The following is a 21,299-nucleotide window of genomic DNA, read 5'->3' as shown; positions in this document are numbered from 1 at the left end:
ATCTGACAAGGTGGGAATGGGCAATGAGACCTGTGCTGCCTGGGAGCAATGTGTCTGGGGAAGACCTGGGGCACTTTGGTGTGCAATGCTGGGTGAGTACGAGTGGACAAGCTTTGTGCTGAGTCTACACTATAAGTAGAAATGAAGGCTTTGGTCTGGAGGACTGCAAGTCAGACATTTTTGCCAACACAAAAAGTGCTTCAATGGTAAAAGCTAAAGGAATTAAATTGATAACTTATCACAGAAGAAAATATACCCTTGATTTTTGAGCCCAGCCAGCATAGATGGTGTGGCAATGTAACCAGAGATGTAGGGCAATGCAAACATGAAGTAACCATATGCTTTCCTCTAGGCTTTAATGGACCTTGTATTTTATTTCCATTTTAAAGAGTCATCTTTACAGTCCATTTGACCCATCCCCTTCCTTGTCTCAGCTCATCCCTGTGATGAAGAGTTAGTGCCCTTATCAGGCAAGGTTTCAGATAATGCTTCAGCTTTATAGCCTCAGCCTTTCCATGAGCAAACATTCACAGCAACCTTTAGCCTCTCTCCTTTCCTGAGTTTTGCTATTGCTAGTTTTTCACAAGCAGAAGTGCCACCTAGTACACCGGAGGGGCGGGCAGAGGTGAAGGCAGGGAGGGGGATAGGGAAGTACTTGAGGGAAGGATCATACAGCCTGTCTTTGAATCTACAGCGTGGAGATCTCTTTCGTCCTATCCAGGAACAAAACCAGTGTAGAGTACCTGAAAGAAAGAGGGTTGGAAGAGAAAAAGAAAAGAGAGAACACATGCAATGAGTCTAAACTGAGCAATAATGAAGCAATGGATGTTGGGTCTGGCCCTTTGGCCTCTGTTTTTCTCACTCCAGCTTCTGCAGCAAGTTGGCTCAAATGAGTGTAGCAACAACAGATATGTGATCAATGTGATGCTCATGAATTACTCGGACTTCCCGTCAACTACTGATAATTTGAAATTAGCTGTGAACCGAGCCTTGGAAAGGGTACAAAATGAATTCCAGGTGGCAGGTAAGGCAACAGTTGTTGGTTATCCCTCTGCTGCTGTGGTTTCTTGTCAGACTTTATGCCACAGCTTTCTACTCATCTGACCTTCAGCAAACTGCTCCTCAGACAGGCTCCTTGCCTGTCTGTTCACCTTATGTAGATCTTACAGAACTAATGACCTCCCTCTGTAAAAACAGAAGGGCTCTACGGATGGGCAGAACCATATTTGCTTTCATGGTGTTTGGACAGACTCTTCTTGCATGCTTTTCTGGAGATGTTCAGTTGGGATTGGGAACATGGGAATCACTGAACTGGATCAGACAAGACCAGTGATCCAGCTAGTGCAGTAACTGGGATGCCCTTGCTTCTTCTCCTGGCTGGATTAGCCTCTACTTTCTGAAAATAATTTTCCTCTTGACCCCATCTGTTGATCACATTATGACTTGAAGTGTGAAGAATTGGCAGTCTGTATGTTTTTCCCTCATTTAGAGTCACTGCAGATGACGCTTTTGTTTATTTTGATATCTTACCTCTCCTTTCAATATCACCAACCTACTGTCGCTCTCTAGAATATCATGGGAAAAAGAGGTTCCAAAGAAATGATACCTATGCCCTTTCTGCCCTCTAGTTGAAGAGATTTTGTCCAATTTTATTGGAAAGTGGTCTCTCAGTTACTTCCTACAGAGCCTTAAAAAATGTCTCTAATAATGGCCAATGCTAAAAGTACTTTGTATTGAAAGTACTAACACTCAGCAGAAGAAGTCAGCAGTCCACATTGGAGCAAATTTTACAGTCTCATCCTAAGTAGTGGGGGTTAGGTGGTAGGTGGACTTCCTAGCATCTTTTTGGTGGGAGACATCCTAGCATAAGACTGCTCAGACCTGTGTCAGAAGAAGAGGGATACAGTGTATTAGTGGTTATCTGCAACTCATGATGCTGTTTACTTTTACATTTGTGTTACAGGAAAAAATGTTACAGTCTATGCCACCTTCCACAGCTTTACCTCATCACTCTATGTCTCACAAGGCTGTCGTACCAGCACCTGTGAAGGCGTGGAGCTCATCAAGGACATTTATGTGAGTAGCAGGCTTCTTTAAGTTGGTTTCCTAAGACGACAAGACTTTTCTTTCTTCGTGTGTGTGTGCATGTGCGTCTCTGTCTTTCCTTATTAACTTTTGATCCTGTTCTTCAGTTCCAAACAAATTTGACACGGAAGTGAAGTTTTCAAAGAGAAGATGTTCCTGTAGGTTTTGTGAAGACAAGCAGGCAAATACTGGAGAGAGATTCTATGAATGCTTCCTGGAGGCTGTCATTAGACATTTGGTGGCAGTGCCAGCTAAATGTCTGCTTCAGGCTTCTGCTTCAGGCTCCTTTTCCTATGCTTAAGTTGTCCTCTTTTTTCTATCCGTGCAGCTCTTTGCGTGGCCACATAGCCAAAGCAACCCGTTAAAAAAACCCCAACAAACAACCCCCCCAAAAAACCCCCCAAACCCAAACACGCAAACAGCCCAAGCAGAGCAAAAAAGGTCAATTTCCAACGGGATCAGACCTTGACCTGGTTCACCATCAGTTTACACAAATACACAAAGGAGAGAGCTGTGCGAGAATGGGAACACGTGGGCAGAGAGATTATTAGGCTGGCACTGATACCAAAGAAATGTGTATGGAACTACGCCCAGAGGGCAAAGATTAAGTGCTCACTTCTCACTAAAAATCACAGAAGTCACGTGGGAGAAACTATGTGAGTACCCTAATATGGGGAAAAGCTTCAATTAGAATTGGTGCCTTACAAGAAGGCGTGTTTTGGTGGATTTTCTCATGTCTAATAAACTATCACCTCTGAGTGAAGCTTTGTCAATCCAATGTGAATTCTCAAATCTACCAATGTATGAGCACATGCTATAGTCTTTGTTAAGAAGAAGTCCCTCATGACACACAAAGCTACTGCTCAGGCTTCGTTTGGAGGTCATGGAAGGATTTTTTTTCATACATGCTTCATATGCGTATAACTAATCTTTTTTCTGATACACAGTATCTTGTCATTCCAACCCCTCTGCCTTCTGCAAATGCAAGCACTGCTGGAGTGTGTAATTTCATATGTGCAATTGTAACAATTGCAACATTTTAATCTTAACTTGCTGTCTGTATATTAATGAAGGTCATACTCACAGGCACTATTCTGTCCTCTGCCTTTTCTTAGCTTTCTGTGATTCCTCCCTCCCTCCCTCTAGGTTTGTTCTTTTAACCTTTCTGTAGCTCCTTTGCTACTCTGTTCTTGCTTTTGCTGGGTGAATTCTGTGACTCCTCAAATCCTAAAGTTTTCTTCATTCTCCCATCCTCCTCTCTCTGCCAGTCCTCTGCACTGTCCCCACTACTGACCCTTTCTGATCCTTTGCAGAAAAATGGCACACTCGGCTGTGTCGTCATAGGATCCGCTTGCACTTACGCCACCTACCAAATGGTCTCGTAAGTACCACTTCTTCCCCCTAATATTGTGATGTTAAAGTTATCAACTGCTGAACAAAGTTGTTTTGTGTACAACAAGCCAGCAGAGATATTGGGGTTTAGGATACATCAGACACCTCGAGGTCTACAGTCAGGGCAGTAAGGCTCTTATGCATAGCCACCATGTTCAGTAGGGAGGAGAAAATCCCCTTCCAAAGGCCACTGATGAAATCCCATTGCTAGCAGGGAAACTTTTCTAATTACTGACAGTAAGTTGATTGATTAAGGGCTCAAAAGACTTAACTCTTCAGCAACTGCAGCAGGAAAGAGATGTTAGCTTGAGGCATGCAGACATCACACTACTGCAGCAACAGGGGTCCTTCTGGGTGGGTGTTCAGTCACTGAGAGGGGCCTGAGTTACATGTGTCAAGAGAAGATCCAAAAACCCCAACCACCTTCGGTAAAGAGTGTTTAGATAGGGAGCAGCCAGTTTCATCCTAACTCTTCTGCCTGAGGAAGCATTCCTGAAGAATGAACCTCTCTACTATTGTATTATACATGAACCTGTGTAATTCTATTCTATATTATATTATACATTAATATGTTCATTCTCAGATATTAGGAAAAGCGTAAGTTGAATCTGCAGACTTCTAGTATAAATCAGTTAAAACCCCCCCATCAGTCATGACGTACAAATCCATATTGTTACCTATGTGAATCACTTCCCTTTTTAAACTTTGGTAGCCTTTTGGTTTCACTGACAGATGCCAGGAAGATTGAGACACCTCAAGCTTTATCTGCTTTCAGCTCTATACTTTTATTTGGCTGGGATGACCAGAAGTGAATACAATGTTACTGGTGAACGCATGTGATTGATTGATTCATAGAAGCATTGAAAGAATAAGTCTTACTTACATATGTAGTCTTACTTATATAGTCTTACTTCTATATATAGTCTATATATATACTATATACACTATACATACTATATATTATATATACTATATAGACTATATATAGTATATAGTCTCTATATATACTAAATACTATACTATACATATACTAAATACTATACTATATATATAGACTATATATACTTTTTATATATAGTGTTACTTATATAATATAGTCTTACTTATTCAAAAGAATAACAATATGTATAGGACCATGGTAAAATATTATGCAATACACCCCATTTTATTCATTGTGCCTCCTAACTTTATTTTTGTTTTTCTATCTGCTGGATATGGAGCTGCCCGGAATGATGCCAAAGTCTTTTCCTTGGACTCTGACACAGTTAAACCAGTAAAAAGTATGAATAGTGGAAGTTTATGCAAAGCAATAAAGAACACTAACAAACAGGCGGCTGGCTTTTGCCTATGGTGCAATAGCTTTGCAAATCAGAACAAGTGCCTTCCTTACTTTACAGCACTTTAAGTGTGGAGAGGGTGCTGCGGGGAGGGGGCTGGCAGCCCCGCTGCTGCCTGTGCTCAGCTGGCGATCTCCAGGTTTCATCTTTGCCTTGTCAAATGGACATCAAGCAACACTGAGTGTTGACTGCAAGAGCTCTATAGGCACTGCAGCTGCTGGGATGTTGCGACAGAATGGTGCAAGTAACAAGTGTGGTTTGGGATTAGCCTGACTGTCTACCTCCAACTTCTTCACCATCCCTAATTCAGGAAATCATTGGGCAATGATTAATGGGATGAAATTTAACAAATCCAAATGCTAGATTCTGCACCCAGCACAGAGTAACGCCAGGCACAAGTATAAACTGGGAGAGGAGTGGCTGGAGAGCAGTGCTGCAGAAAGGGATCTGGGGGTGCTGGTCAACAGCAGGCTCAATAGGAGTCAGCAGTGTGCCCTGGCAGCCAAGAGGGCAAACCGCATTCTGGGGTGCATCAAACACAGCACAACCAGCCTGTCAAAAGAGGTGATTACCCCGTTGTATTCAGCATTGGTGCAGCCTCATCTTGAGCACTGTGTGCAGTTCTGGGCCCCAAAATTTAAGAAGGATGTGAAGGTCCTTGAATGCATCCAGAGGAGGGCAACAAAGCTGGTGAAAGGGCTGGAAGGCATGTCCTGTGAGGAGTGGCTAAGGACTTTGGGCTTGTCTAGTTTGGAGAAAAGGAGGCTGAGGGGCAACCTCATTGCTCTCTACAACTTCCTAGGGAGAGGAAGTGGAGAGAGAGGTGCTGATCTCTTCTGCCTGGAATCCAGTGATGGGATGTGTGGGAATGGTTCAAAGCTGCGCCAGGGGAGGTTTAGTCTGGGCATTAGGAAGCATTTCTTTACCGAGAGGGTGGTCAAACACTGGAACAGGCTTCCTAGAGAGGCGTTCAATGCCCCAAGCCTGTCAGTGTGTGAGGCATTTGGACAATGCCCTTAACAACATGCTTTAGCTTTTGGTCAGCCCTGAATTCGTCAGGCAGTTGGACTAGGTGATCGTTGTAGGTCCCTTCCAACTGAAATAGTCTATTCTGTTCTGTTCTATTCTATTCTATTCTATTCTATTCTATTCTATTCTATTCTATTCTGTTAGAAAAATGTTGGTTTCATTAGTGAAATACTCTCCCTGGCATTACTTATTATATCTCTTATTATACTTATATAAGTATGGCATTACTTATTAATCTGTGTTTGTTTCTGTTGCAACAAGTATAAACCCTGTAATTTGGTAAGTGGGCTTTACCTGGAAAATAAAGTTTTGTCACAATAATGCCAACAACTCTAACGGCCATGTTTTTTGCAGGCAAAATACCCTGTCATAAAAAAACACCATACAAGAACTAAAATATTTTGAGTCTAGTCTGATAAGATTGCAGCATCTAGGAAAATACTTTTATCCCTAAAAACTTACTGTCTCTGTGGATAAAAAATATCTTTGTTTTCCAAATTCCCTGCCAGCAGAGGGTTGCCTTAGTTTTTCTTCCTGACTGCTGCTGTTGTACAGCTCCTAAAATATGCCATAGTGAAACTAAAAGACTTTTCCTTTGAGTTGTAGGAGTAAAGCTTTTTTGATGGCAAAAAGCTGTCACCCTCCAGCACTGCCCCAATAAAGAGATCAAATCCATCCCATGTCAATGGCAGCTGGGGAGCAGAATCGGATGGATCCTTGAGCCTTTGGACTCCTGTCACAGCCCTTCGGCTGAAATGGTGCATGGTACCCAAAAGGGCATGGGGAATTGGGGGCAGTGAGAGAAGCTGCCTGGACCAGTTCAACAGGGCTTTCCAGTGTCAATACTGACTTGAAATCTGCTTGTGTTCTTGAAGAGCCTTCTGTTTCAGGTCCAAATTGCTGTTAAACTAATGCAGGGCACAAGAGGAGAGGGAGCTGAGGATGGAAATCACATGGCAGCTGCCTTGGTGCGACAGCAATCCATTCAGACTTGTCCTTTTGTCTCTCCCTTCAGACTTGAAACGATACTGAGCCTGCCTCTGATCTCTGTAGGGAGTTTTGGACTGTCCTGTGACTATAGAGTAAACCTAACCCGCCTTCTGACCCCAGCCAGGAAAGTGAATGAATTCTTCTATTATTTTTGGAAAGAATCTCAGCTGCCATTCAAAACCACAACATGGGAATCTACCTACATTTACAAGAGGAATGAAAACTCGGAGGCATGCATCTGGTAAGATCTGGATCCACCTCTGACCCGGCTGTTGATAAATTCCATCTCCATCCTTCTTACAAGCTGTCCTTCGAGTCCTACATTTTGGGAGGTGCCTTACAGCTACCAAGAAATGAGAGAAGCAAAAGATTAATTATACCCTTTATCTGTACTGCATATTTGAATGTTTCACTCAGTTTACTTTTAAGTATTCTCAAGCCTTGGCTTTTCCTGTGGACAGCACAGCCTACGTGTTGTCCCTGCTGGAAATACCTGTTTACTGCATCCTTGATGTAAATAGTGTGACATGAGAGGGTCCTCCATCAGGCTCTCCATAGATGCCTTTTTAGGTCAGGGGTCTTATCAAGCTCTTGTAATGTTTCTCCACATTCATGGCTTCAATCTGTAGGCACTATTGTTACTCCAAAACATTTCCAAAGTTCAAACTGTGTCTTTCTTTGAACAAAATGACCCCCAATGATTGCAGAGTTTAAGCTATGCTCTCACTAGTTTGGAGCAAAGGAGACAGTTTTCACTTGCGACCTGAAACATCAGCCTGTGCTTGATTCTCAAGAATGCTGGGTTTTCTCCTTGCCTAAAATCAAAGGCTGTTTTTAGTGAAATAGACTCTTTAATATACTGATATTTATCATTACTCTTCTATTATTGACTCTTATTTAATGTCCAGATCATGTGAGTGTTTCTATGCTCCTTTGAAATTTTTTTCCAATTTTGGGACATAAAATGCTGATTAATTAAAAAAAAAATCTCATTTCTCCTGATAATTTTATAAATGTAGCTCAAAGGCAGCCAAGAATTCATGGAAATAACTATTATTTATGTTTCCAATTCATAACCTGAGGAACCTGCAGAATTTTAAGCAAAATTTATGACTGTATTGGCTTCAGAGTGATATAAGCATGTACTTACAGACTATTTTGTATCAAGAATTTAATTTTTTTTTCTGAATTAAGAGGCCTAAAATCTGATCTCCAATTCACTGTTTTGTAGATATTTAGGGACTTTTATTGTTTCCTCCTTATTTTTTAGTATAGATAACAACTTGATCACATGATGTAATTGCTATGATTACCTTTTTTTGATGCTTTGAAACATCAGTGCGCTTTGCTTATCTCTTACTACAATCGCTATTTCTCCCTGTTTGCAGCTATAATTGCCAATGCACTACACACACTTTAGCTAAATCCCTTTAATTGTGCAGGTTTCATACCTTTCAGGGAAGTCAATGCATATAAGTTATTTCCCAAGTGTTTCTTACCTTGTCTTTATTAATACTTCTGTTGAGGACCTTCTTTATGAATTCAGAATTGTTCCAGCTCCTTATCTTTACTGTTGAATTAACAAAAAAAATTAAAATTCATTTCATATCTCTGCCCATTTTTCATCCTAATATAGTTGTAAAAATGCATCTCATTCTGCTTTAACAGAACTGCCAGCTTTGAACTATCTAATTTAAAAAATCCATTTTTGCTAAAGCACAAGTTATACTGCATGGGCTAATTGTTTTCCCCATATAAGTATAAAAATAAGTGAATACCTACAGTGATAGAAAAATCAGGTTATGTCTCAACTATGCATATGTTCCTGTAAATTAATGGTTAATGATTCTGTTTCTGAAAAAAAATTGGAAGCAAAATATATTTAGTAGTTTCTAGGACTGAGATCTCAGTTTTGCTAGATCAAAAGTTAAACAGTTTGAAAACAAAGAGGTTTCTTTTGGTTTTCCCTCTGCATTAACTTTATTTCAGACAGAATGTCTCTTCTCAGACACAACATGTTGAGGCAAGAATAGGATTTAGGAGTTGGGTTTTTTTTGCTTAATCTCTTAGCTAGCTTTTACTCACTTGGTTGGTTTTTTTGCTGTCCTCATTTTCCCCCTTCAGGTTTTAACTGGCTCAGTATAGTTTTTTTTTGCAGCTACTTTCCTTCCTTTGCTTCTCTCACAGTCATGGTACATGTGTGTTTTTTATCTCAGTTCTTTCTGCAGCTCCCATTTACTCCTTTGAACCTTCACATGTGTCTTCTAAGATTACCACTGATGTCTTAAAACAGCAGAGCTTCCTGGCTCTGCCTCCCAGTTAGTCTCACTTACTGTAATTTCGCCATATCCTTGATTTATTTTCTTAATCGTTAATGTCTTATTACATCATTGTATTCTCCAAACCCATCCTTTGTACAACCAGGCTCAAATATCTCTGGGTGACTTTCCAAACACTTCTAAGTCTTTCATGTCCTGTATTGATTTTCTCCCTTCTATTGCTGCAGAAAAAGAGGTTCCATACTGCCTTACAAACACTCTTGTGTGTTGTAAACAGCCTATCTCACATTTTGGCTTATTTAGGAGAATGTGAGGAGTTAGCAATTTTCTGACAATATCTGTGCTCCCTTGTGTCAGGTATATGAATGCGCTAGATGCTGGAATCACACACTTCTCCAAACAGCTGGAGTTCAAGGAGATTTTAAGGACTCCGGAAGACCTTAAAAGAACTGTAAAAGATCCAAACCGGAAAAGCAATGGTAAGGGGGGGGGGGGCTGGGGCTGAGGATGCACTCTCCCCTGCAGGTAAGTTGCTTTTCCCATGAAATCAGACCTACCCCTTAGTTACGTTTTAGGGATAGTCTTTCCACAGAAATGGTGGAGAAATGCAGATATACCATTTCACACGTATGCAAACATAAAATGGCACAAAGTTTCTAGATTCCTCTCTCCATCCCCATAAAATATGGGGGAACATCCTGGTTCCAGAGAGGTTTTGGGGTGAATGATCCCATCTAGGCACAAGCTCCGTTTTGTGAAAGATTCAGAAATCCAGGAATCACAACTCCTCCTAAGAAGGGCCTTAGATACTACAAGAATGCTTAGCTCTCTACCATTCCTGTGTTTGCATCCCTGGTACATATATGGGCCTCACTTGTGCCATCAAGGGGCACTTCTTCTGGAAGAGATCCATCTAAACTAGAAAAATGGATGAGTAAATACCTCATCTTCTCCTAAGACTAAGCACCTGGCATCAGCAAGCCAAGTGAATGCAAGAGTAATAAGTAAGCCAATGAAACTACTACTTGAATGCCATTTAACTTAGAAATGTTTGTATTCAGTAGCCCATATTGCATTAGAACGGCTAATGCTTATTTGAGTGAGCTAATGGTAGTGCTCTGGTGCAATCAGACAGAAAATGGTGCAGGTGTTGAGGCACCTTTTACCACTTTCCCTCAAATATCCCGGTCTTACTGCAGAGAGGCTGTAGCTCTGTGCCTGGGTCCCAGCACTGCGCAGGTAATGTGCCTCAGCCCAGCATTGCTCTACTGCCTGCTATGCAAGCACGGGGAGCAAGCAAATGTCCTCTTCTTGTCTGTACCTTTCACCAATCTGTCTCAATTTTTGCCCAATCTGTAGTGATTATCATGTGTGGCTCTCCAGCTGACCTCAGCACAGACCTAGGGACGGAAGAAGTGGATAAGGACATTGTTATCATCCTGATAGATCTCTTCAAGTAAAGTATCACCTTTGCTTTTCCTCTTTTCTCTGCAGTTTGCTGAAGGATAGAGATAATGGAAATAGTCTGAGTGGAACTGTTTTGTTGAAGAAATGCTCTCTCACAAAATGTTTTCCACTGCTGTCTTTCCTCATGTCTTGCCATTTATCTAAGCTGCTTAGTGTTTAATTTGTGGCACATCCTCTACAACATCCCCTTTAGTTCACACAATATTTTTCTAAGGCAGTGACAGAGCAGGTAGGGTTAATGTCATCCTGTGGACTCCTCAGTGCAGGAAGCCATGAGAGAACCACAGAGTCCAAGTCAGAATGGTCATGAGCTGTTCATATGAGATACTGTACATATTTCATACTCTGCCCAACCAGACAATTATGTAAATGTGGCTTACAGTATATTTTTCTAGGCTCTGTTTATGCCATTTCTAAATTATTTAAAAGAGTTGTACAACTGTATTTTTCACTTTATAACTCTTCCACTTTATAACTGTCTCTTCAACATCTTTATAACTACAGAAATCTAACTTTTCAGAGACGTTTCTTAGTATACAACCTAAGTTTTCTGTTGTTCAATTTCATCTTTGTATTACTAATTACAAAATCTTTAGAGATGAGGACTGATATAAACTGGCCTTATCAATGGTAGCCTCAAAAGCTTTGTCTGTATATGAGGACCGAGAGCTGATCTCTGGCCCTAAGCCTAAGTGACACAGCACAGCTCACATCTGTATGGCTAAGGGTAGATGCCCAAAGTGCTCTTTGGGTATGGCTCCAGTCACCGTAGCAAGTAACAGTCTGGGAGAAAGCTAGTTGGCCTAGACCAAAACCATACCTGGGACTGTGCTGGCAGCTTAATGGTATGGATGATCACAAGGCAAATGTCTTGATCTTACTTATTTTGCTGTTGATGTATCAAAAGAATCCATGAACTTCCAGGGCCTGTGGGACTTCTCAGCCCTCGTATCTAAAGCTGACCTTGACAGGGCAGGGCTGAGGCACTTTGGATTAATGACTTCAGTCATTTAAGCTTTGGATCCAAACTGGAGCCTGTGGTTCAAGTTCTAGCAGGATCTTCTCTGTCCTGTACACTTTCAAGTTCACCATGTATATTTTTCAGAAGTGCCTCTAAGAGCTTTAGACTTCCTACCACTTTATCCAGGCACTAGGAATCCCCAGTTGCTTTTCGTGAGGCAACTGGCCACAATTCCTGTTTCCTTGCAAATACACAATGGGCACTATGTACGTGAGTGCTGTTACTTTACTTACTGGTGTTGCGTTGTTGCCTCACAATAGGTGAGGGCGATTAGGGGCTTCTCTGCTGTCATATGCATCCTTCTGATATACCCAGCTGCCTCAGCCCATTTTATATGCTGCCCTCCTTAAATTTGCTACATACCCCTGATTTTGCTGAATATCTCAAGTCATGTTCTTCTTCTTAAAACAGAAACAAAATACAGACACATGTGTTAGATCCAAACTCAAGCTGTAGGAGAAGACAGTAGTCAAGGTCCCATGCTTCTCCAGGAGTCAAGTCCCTCAGACAAAGATATGGATTTAAATTTTCTTCAGCTCTGAGCCCTCTGGCAGCTGGGACACAAACACAGTGTTTAAGCCTCCCTCAGGGGAGGTGGGATGCTGTAGGATTATCCAGTCTAGTGGAGTCTAATGAATTTTCCTTTTCATCTGGCTAGTTCAGTCCAAGCCTGAATGAAAAGCACTTGGAAATTCTTCAGGGTGAAAAGTGCAACGTAAAAGTCAGAAAGTTCAGGGACAGGACTCTGGTGTCAGGATCCCATCTGATGGCCATGGAGCGGAGCCTGTGGTCTCCAAAAATTCTTAATACAGTACTGACTGAAAAAATAAAAGGATGATCCAGCATGAATAATGAGAGAAGGCTCATACAATTTTTTTTTCTATCAATCTAGCTGTAGCAATGACAGATGCTGCCACTTGACACTAATATCTGTTGCTAAATTCCTCTGTAACATGTGAATCCAGTGGTTGCCAGTCTGTGAAGCATTTCCAGATGGCCCGTCAGGGTGATGAAACCAAAGATACCTGAAAGCTACAACCTTTTCTGCTTGTTTTAGCATAGTTTTCAAGTTCACATAGTTTCCTCTGATTTTCCTAGCTCACTGAATTAAACAAATAAATTAATAAGCTGCTCTCTGCACCTCTCTGATTGTTTCATGCTCTCCTGTTAAATGATTTTAGTGCAAATCCTGCTGTGATCAATTCTAGCAGGAAATATCAAAATCAGAGGAACATGCAAAAGAGTGCAGAAGAGGTCAGAAACACACACAATAACATGAAGAAACTACAGACTGCAATACTGTGGATTCTAAGAAAAGACTCAGTTTTAATAAATATAAACTCCTGTTTGAAAGAAGAGGAAATAAACAAGACAGAAACCAAACAGTTACGATAATAACAATAATTCACTGCAACCTTTGAGTTTCAGATTGCTCTTTGATACTACCTTTTAATGTAGTTAAGCACAGAAGCTGGCATCAGGGAATGAACAACATAAAGAGTTTTGTCCATGATGAAATTTTATTTTTAGAGCTACTGTTTTAACCTGTTCAATAACAGTGCCGCTGGGGAGAGGAGAGTGATTCTGTCATGGTTACCACTGCCCCTGTTGCTGATTGTTCGTGGGGTTCTTGTGCTTTACTTTGCAGTAACGTGTACTTCAGGAACAACAACTCAGCCCGTTACATGCAGAATGTACTTGTCCTGACTCTGCCACCAGCTAATTACAACTCGAATACCATAAAGGCTGAGGATGCCATCCTGGTAACCACGCTATTTTATATCTGATTATTACATTCAGTTAATTCATGTTCATGCACTAGAAAATGAAAACTAAAAATGCAGCTGTAATCATCCCCCATCATGCTTCTATGCTGATATTTTCTTACATTATTGCAGGATGACATTTTGTCCTGCTGTAATGATGTAAAAATATAATATCATAAGGCAAACATGCAGGCTCTCATATTCCTGCTTTGTGAAGTTCAACTCAAGCTTTTAATTTGGTCTGCAAGTGTCATATTCACAGGGCATGAGGGACACTTATAGGTACATGGCCTTCTGACTCCACTTCTGAGTGACTGACAATCTTATATGTAGCTGCAAGGCATCACTGAAGGAAGATCTATAGGTGTAATTGAGATGTGAGCATGGAAAGTTCAGAACTAATAATTGTTGACTGATTTTTGTGTGCAGATATGTATAAGCAGTGGCAACCATTGCTGTTTCTGTCCAGGGGCTTTCCAGTTAAACTTCAAAACCAGGAACTTTTATTTTTCTGTAGGAAATATGTATTTTTTTTTAATTTCCTGAAAAGCAGAAACTATGCAAATCCTGTATCTGCTTAGTGAAACTGATACTTCTGCTGTCTGCCCAGGAACCAGACTCTACATGTAGAGTTCCTCCCAGGATTTGTGGCTTTGAGCTCCAGCTCTCCAGCAGGCAGCCCAAAGCTTCTGGCTTGATTTACAGGGCTTCCAGATCTCCCAGCCTGGGCTCAACGCTTTTTGGGTGCCAGGTCTATGTCAGGCTGCTGGAAATTCTGGCACAGCTCCTTGCCCCTGAGCTGTGGCCATCTGTAAGCCCAGACCTGCTGGCACCACACTGGATTATCTGCACAGAAAGTCTAATCCAAAGCCAGGGGCTCTGGGTCCCACTGAGCAGACCTGCCCAGAACCTCCAGTGTAGGATTTCTTGAATCCTTTGTGCCAGGATCAGCATGCCAGAGCTTTACAATGGCCTTTTATAAGTTTTCACCACCTCCCTGTCTTCATACACCAAAAATATATTTTGTTTACCTTTATTTTTCCAAGCGAGAAAGCTGATGTTGCATTGCCCATCTACTCACTCAGTGTTCTGCAGATTCTGGTCTTCCATGCTGGAGTTTTTGCCAAATGGAGACCACCAAAGATATTGTAGCTTTAAGGCAGAAACATGAACTCTCAAATTGTCATTTCTTTTTCTCCTGTTCTAGATGGAAGATGACTTCGTTGCTGGCTATTTTAATGCAGTCTTGCTGTTCGGACATATTCTGAAGAAATTTATCTCCTCCCAGACCCTGGTGTCACCTGTCAGTTTAATCAATCAATTCCGAAATACCACTTTTGAAGGTAAAAAAAATACAGTCCTGTGCAGAGTTCACTAAATTGATGAGGGGAAAGAAATTTCATTTTAAGCACTCTTAGGATAAGTCACTTCTACACTAAACAAGTCCAAGCCCTTCAATGAGTTTTATTCCCACTCTTTTTTCTTTTTCTATCATTTTTTCCAAGGATGTTATCTTCAGTATTAGCAGAAACACTACACACAGCAGTCGTGCAGAATCACCTCAGTGTATGCAACACAGAAAAGGTAGAAAGTCAAAATGATGATCATTTGAAACACTGGAATTAGCAACAGACTGTTTGAGGACCAGAGTCCTTTATGGGCTGTTGTGTCTTCCCTGCTGCTTTGAAGTACAAAGCACATTTGAAGAATATTGCTGCCTAAGGAGGTGGGGGAAGGAGGAGAGACAGAGCTTCCCAGCCAGCAGAGATGGAGGACAGGGACGAGGACCTGAAGCTGGTGTCATTCTTTTGACAAAGAGCTGAACTCTCTATAGGGAGACTATTTGGAGAATGAGAAAGGAGCTGGAAGAGTGAAGCACACAGGTGGGTTTCAGAGCCCATGCTGCCTCCAGAGGCAACGTGGCATTCAGGTGGTTAATAAGTGGCTGTGGCATTTCTAAGCTTTCCCCCAAAGGTCTAGTCTTGACTTGAGGCCAGTACATATTAAATATGATAGGTGTTCAAAATGACTCTGAAGTCCACTTAGCTAAGCTTTAACAAAGTAGTTTCAACCTTTTTCCAGTTTACAAAGCCATCGTAGGCCTGGGTACCTGCAGTGTTGAGTGTAAGCCAGCTGGCAACGGGTTGGCTCTTCTTAGTCAACTTTCTTGTTCCTCTCACAGGTTGTCTAGCACCAGTAGGCTTTTGTAGGCTGTGGGCTTAAAATCACAGAATTCAATCATTAGGAAAAGACAGAGGCAAGATTTACACAAAGAAGTGACAACATTACCTCTCTGGGAGCAAAGTCCCAGCTGTCACTTCACATTAGAGATCAGTACCAAAATGATGAGCCAAAGCTTTTTGTTTATGTCCCACCGGCTTTCAGCAAACACATGGGTAGAAATTTCCCAGATTCTCCTAATATGGGCTAACAGGTTTTGGGCTTATCTTTCCTATAACCATGGTATCCCAAACGTAGCAAAATATAGTTTACTAATTCCTCCTGGAGACAGCATTCTTTTGTGAATATCTGTAAACTCATCTCTTCAACTTCACTCTAAATTTGAAAGGTAAGTTGCACAAACTTTTTTACTTATCCAAAATAAATCTTGCACTGTAATGCTCCACATTAGTTATAGGTTTAGTTTAAAGAAAAAATCCTAAAAGTGAAAGGTGTTGAACCACCTTCATTCTTGTGCTGGAAGCTGGTAGAGTAGGGAGTTCATACAATAATTATTTTGATATTAAGGAGGTGGACCATGAAAAACTTAGCTTCAGTTTTTGAGGTGAAAAGGGAGAAGGTAATTCCCAAACTAAAATAATGATGATGATGAACTTCAGGAGAAATAAAATAAGTCAGCAGCAACAGCAGCAAAAGAACAATCTGAAGCAGATCAAAAAGACTCTCCTGAAAAAAGAAGGGAAAAAATGAAGGTGAGACTTTCAGGAGTGGTGGGTATTGGCTAAGCTTGTGCTCTTGTTGAAATGACTGACTTCATGAGAGCAAAGTCAAGCCACGCTGAGGGACTTAGGAAGTTCCACCTTAAAATCCTTGGAATGTGCTACACAGGCAATTTCTCAATCTGCACATTTGCTGACATACAGAGGCAGGAGGTTAAAGGGAAAAAGAACCTGGTTAAAATAATATTATTAGAGCCAAGCAGGTAGCTCTCAAAAGAGTAAGGGGAATGAAAGTATCCCTGTATTTCCTTTCTTGCTGATAGATTCAAAATGCAGGTGGAAACAGGCAATTTCCCTTCTCACTTCTAAAATGGTCTCTTCAAGGGAGGTTACTCTCACATTCTTGGTATGCTGAAGAAACCTGACAAATATATTTTTCTATAGCTAGAGGGAGACTTTCCTTTTCAGTACAGTCACTTCAACACCTTTTATTGGATTTTGTAGAGAAAATGTAGCATGCTATTAAGGGAGAAGTAGCGCCACACTAAGCTGATAGGTATTCTAGCACGTACATGAAGAAGAAAAATATTCCGAGCATCAGAAATCCTTTTATTTATCCCATCCTTCCTGCCACATATTTGTGTTTCTGAGAACACGAGCCCTCTGACTAATTCCTTGTGTCCACAGGTGTACTGGGTCCTGTGACTCTAGATGAATTCGGAGACATTGATACCAATTTGACCCTGCTGTACACATCACAGACTACAAATCATGTACGTATGTCCAGGGAGCAACTGTTCGATCTTAAATATGAAAGGAGAAACAAAATGCCCTATACTATTGCATAAGAATGATGAAAATAACTACAGCATAAGTAGTGGTGTGCCAGGGCATGCTGTGCATGCCAGGAGGGGGTCATGAGAGGCGTGCTGGAGACTGACAGGACTGATGTCATCTGGTGATTCAGTAAGTGAAGTGCAGCTGGTGTTTTGTGGGACTGATACATTTCTTTTCAAAGAGAGGAATGAGGAACAATATGGCAGAGAAACATATGGCTAAGCCGAGGAATGCAACACTGTAGCAGAAAGAGCAAGAATCACTCCGAGTTTGGGCAATACATTTATTAAGGGTAGTTTGAAGCAAGGGACAAAAGAGGGAGACCACAGCTGCTGACTGCGTTTCTTCCTTCCTACACCCATAGTTCAGAACTCTTCTGTATTTCAACACTCAGAAGAATGAGACACACGCGATGACTATCAGTCCGGATTTTGTCTGGAAGGACCACAAGCTGCCCAGCGATACTCCAGGCACTGGTGAGACACTCATTAAACCTACCTCTTCTTCGAAGACAAGTCACACAGTCCTAAGATCCACCTGCTGTGCAATGCAGCATGCCAACGCCACCTTCACGCTGCCCCCAGCCAGTGATGCCAGGAGCTGGGGGCAGAACAGCATCTTTCCTTCCCCTGCCCCAGCCCACCATGTTCTCTGCATCCAGCCCAATTCTAAACCTGCATTTCTGTCTAGGCGCTACTAAGTCTTTCACAGACTCCATACAGTACCAATGATTGTGGGGAATACTATGGTGGGTTTTGGAAGAAGTCACCCCTTAACATAAAACCTTCACTAGAAGATGGTGGTGGTGTGAATTGTTTGAAAGACTGTTCACGAAAGGCAGCAGAGTTAAGGTTATGATCAGTTATCTTACTCTGCATTTCTGTATCGCTGATGCAGCACGGTGGCTTCTGCTTGCCCGTTTATCCTTGTTGTAGGGAGCTGGGGAGAGGACACAGCACTGTGCAGATTCAGGGTGCTTCTCTGGAGGGGTCTCTTGGACGAGCTGGCTCCTTGCAGAAAGACAATGGGAAACTAGGTCATTGCTCTATCTCCACTCAAACTTTAAATCTGAAAGGCCAGAAATCCGCACCTCCTTTTCTTTTGAGTTTTTGGTGATTCCTGGATAGAACAGTTGAATCTGCTTGTAACTCAGCATAGCAGAGTACAGCCTCGTCAGTCTGAGCAAATTGCGATTGTTTCCCTATGTAGACTGCTGCCGCATGGTGATTGGCAATGGACAGGTATATTCTTCAGGATATGATATGAAGGATAAAAATTATTGCAGTGGAGGTGGTTGCAAGGGTTAGTGCACAGTGGGTTAGTTTTCACCTGAGTCATTCCCATCAGTGAGTGTCCAAAGGTGCCACTGTTAAAGGTCTCTGCTAAAGGCCTCCATTAGTTTGCTGTACTGCTTACCTCCACTAGGGACTATTACAATGCAAACCAATAACTGGAGGAATAAACACCTTCTGATAACTAAAAGTCCATTCACAGTAAGGTGGTACATGGATTCAAACACTTTTATTCCTCAGTAAAGTAAATCAGATAGCTTCAAATTAGGGCTTGCTGCTTGGCCCCAGTCCTCTCAGTGTTGCTCCAGTCCCAGTCTCATTCATCCTTTGGTCTCCACAATATGCTGAGCTATTGGAGATTCTCTGTATCTTTAAAATGTTCCCCTGAGTACATCCTTGTTTGAAGCTGCTGTACAAGGGCAAAAGAAAAAAGTTTGGGAATTGCAGAAAGCCAGTGTCTACAAACCAGTAGCTTAATATCCAGTGCTTAACAGAGGCCTGACTTTGTGGCCAAGCTATACTAAATCAAAGTACAACCACCTCCCACAGGCACTTGATTATTTTGTTTTCACATTTTTTTAAAGTAAACCTTCCTTCAGTGTGATTCTAAACAAATATATTCCCCCCAAAGGTCAACTTTTTGTGGCCAAGGTTTAAGTAAATTTAAGTCTGGCCAAAGCCAGTCAAAACTTTCCAACCAGAAATACATTTTTTCCTCCAGGGAGGTGAACAAACACAGCAACCAGAGCCCTGCTCCTTCCTAAGCTGTAATTGAGAACAGCTGACCCAGTTCTGCTACCCTCCTTCCTCCTGGCATCCCTTAAAAAAGGGGCTTCATCCACATTTTGCCGTTATTCAGAAAGTTTGAACCCTCACCCTAAACATGGGTAAAGTCAGCCTTCAATACACAAACGTTTCTGGTTCCAGAGGACCTGAAAACAGTTAATTTGTCATGCACTCTCCCTTTGTGTGTTGTAATACTAAGAGCCAGGAGGTGGTAGCAGAGCCTCAGGAACGCGAAATTGCGGTCCCACAGCGCTTCCATGGGCAACTTCAACCGGCTGATTGTTAAGCTGCAAGCCACTATTCACAAAGCTTAGGTTTTAGAGAATTCGTAGGAAATGGCTTTGCACATTTTCATGTATATGTCGTTTTATAGTGGTAATGTAGTCAATCAGGAGCTGGTAGAAGGCCGGGACTTACGTAAAATTGGTAAGGGGGATTCAGACCGGAATGTGGAACGTCTTGTCAAAATTATTGTCCTTGGGAGTGAAACACATCCTGGAGAAATAAGTAAGCTAATTCAGATGTTTTCGGAACAATGAGAAGCCAGTAGTAGAAGTGTGATAAGAAGCACCCTCGCGCAAACTGTCCTCATTATAATACTAAAAGTCACACCCCTTGAGCTGGAGACCCCGGCCCAAGCAGAGACCCCTCACCTCTGGGCATGCATAGAATATTAAAGTAATACTGTAGCTTTAAGAATAAGACGAGAAAATGTAGACCAATAGAAAAACTGCTTTACGTAATTACTTATGCATGTGTATAACTAGACTGTATAAATACTGTACCTGTATGAACGAGCTAGTTTTGTGGGGTGCTAGCTTTGTGGAATTACCACCTAGCACCTGGTTTTGCGCAAAACCAGAAATAAATCAGTATCTCGGCTCTGTGTTCGTATTGGGTGTTGCACACCGGGTAGTGAACTCTGTTTGTGAGACAACAGTAACTTAATGTCCTTCCTTGGTGGAGGGAAATGGTACTACTGACAGTTTTCAAAGGAGAGCATCAGACTAATACTAAGTTACTAGGAGGCCCTGAGACTGATGCTGAGACGAACATGCAGAAAGAAGGTGGGGAGATGTGATACACAGAACAAAAAATCAAAGCCAGAAAGCTGGGTCCAAAATCCAGAGTTCCTAAACTGAATTCTATGTCAGATGCAGACACTTACACTGGTATGTTCAAAATCCCTGGCCAGCTGGTGTTTGATTCTGCAGGCAGCTAGTGGGTGTCTTGTTGTTTTTTATTTATTTATTAAATTTTACACTTTATCATTTTCGCATGTGCCTTTGTTTCTGTTTCTGGGCACATGCAAGAGTGCCTTAGCCTCAGTAAAGCTGAGCAGTTCATCTCTTTTACTATCCATAACCAACATGGCAATCTCTGAAACTAGATTCTCCTCTGCCGCCTTTGCCTGAAGGACTTGCTCAGTAGAGTAGGTACACTCTAGACATGTGGCCACCAGACGAAGCTCTGCACTAATGGCCTGTTGCTCCTCAAAGGAAGTTGGTGGCCGCAATTGTCCTTCCCAGTACCCCTGAGCTCCAGGAACTGACCCAAGACAGGCTTCAGTTCACTTTTCCACATTAAGACAATGAAAATTGCAACCTTAAATAATCAGTTCCCAGCCTTGCCAGTTCTGCCTGCCTGCTCAGGACTAGGACCCTCCTGTGCTCTGTGATTTTGGGTCTAAGTCCTCAGATACCTGAACAGCCTGATTTTTCAAACTGTTTGGCACCTGGCAGCTTCCAAGGACAGTAATCTGGCAGCTTTGTGCTGCAGCAGATTAATTTCCCTCTATAGCATATGAATTTCATATTGAAGAGTAGCGTCCACTCAGTACCACTTGTCATCCCAACACAGTGTCTACAGATGTGTTCAGAAATGAGTCCACAGTCTCCAAAGCTCTGTCTACAACAACCACAGAATCACTTTAAACAACTGGGCCAATAAGGGGAGAACCCAGGTGTGAAATGTTGAAAAGTTTGAGTATGTTAAAAGCTGTACCATGAGTTTCATCTTGACCTCTTCTTGGATAACAAGTTCTTGAGAGAAATGCCTTTCAAATCCACAAGTGGCTGTACCCTGTATCAGCTGAAATTCTGGGTGGAAGCTGTGGTC

The 21,299-nt window shown here is 41.8% G+C and overlaps 1 protein-coding gene across 1 annotated transcript in view; it reads left to right on the top strand.

The window, feature by feature from the left end:
* Positions 1–813: 813 nt before the first annotated feature.
* Positions 814–21,299, top strand: part of GUCY2C (guanylate cyclase 2C) — a 46,818-nt gene continuing 26,332 nt past the window's right edge. The window contains exons 1-10 of the mRNA XM_072885986.1: positions 814–1,024; positions 1,964–2,076; positions 3,399–3,466; positions 6,859–7,074; positions 9,470–9,591; positions 10,472–10,568; positions 13,249–13,363; positions 14,574–14,709; positions 16,954–17,039; positions 17,468–17,579. Of these exons, the coding sequence (XP_072742087.1) occupies positions 814–1,024; positions 1,964–2,076; positions 3,399–3,466; positions 6,859–7,074; positions 9,470–9,591; positions 10,472–10,568; positions 13,249–13,363; positions 14,574–14,709; positions 16,954–17,039; positions 17,468–17,579 (1,276 nt within the window). The remainder of the gene's footprint in view (positions 1,025–1,963; positions 2,077–3,398; positions 3,467–6,858; positions 7,075–9,469; positions 9,592–10,471; positions 10,569–13,248; positions 13,364–14,573; positions 14,710–16,953; positions 17,040–17,467; positions 17,580–21,299) is intronic.

The sequence above is a fragment of the Ciconia boyciana genome, chromosome 1, assembly GCF_034638445.1.
Source record: "Ciconia boyciana chromosome 1, ASM3463844v1, whole genome shotgun sequence".
In the NCBI taxonomy this organism is placed as follows: Eukaryota; Metazoa; Chordata; class Aves; order Ciconiiformes; family Ciconiidae; genus Ciconia; species Ciconia boyciana.
The sequence above is the reverse complement of the archived record's forward strand: the minus strand, read 5'-3'. Positions and strand labels throughout refer to the sequence as shown.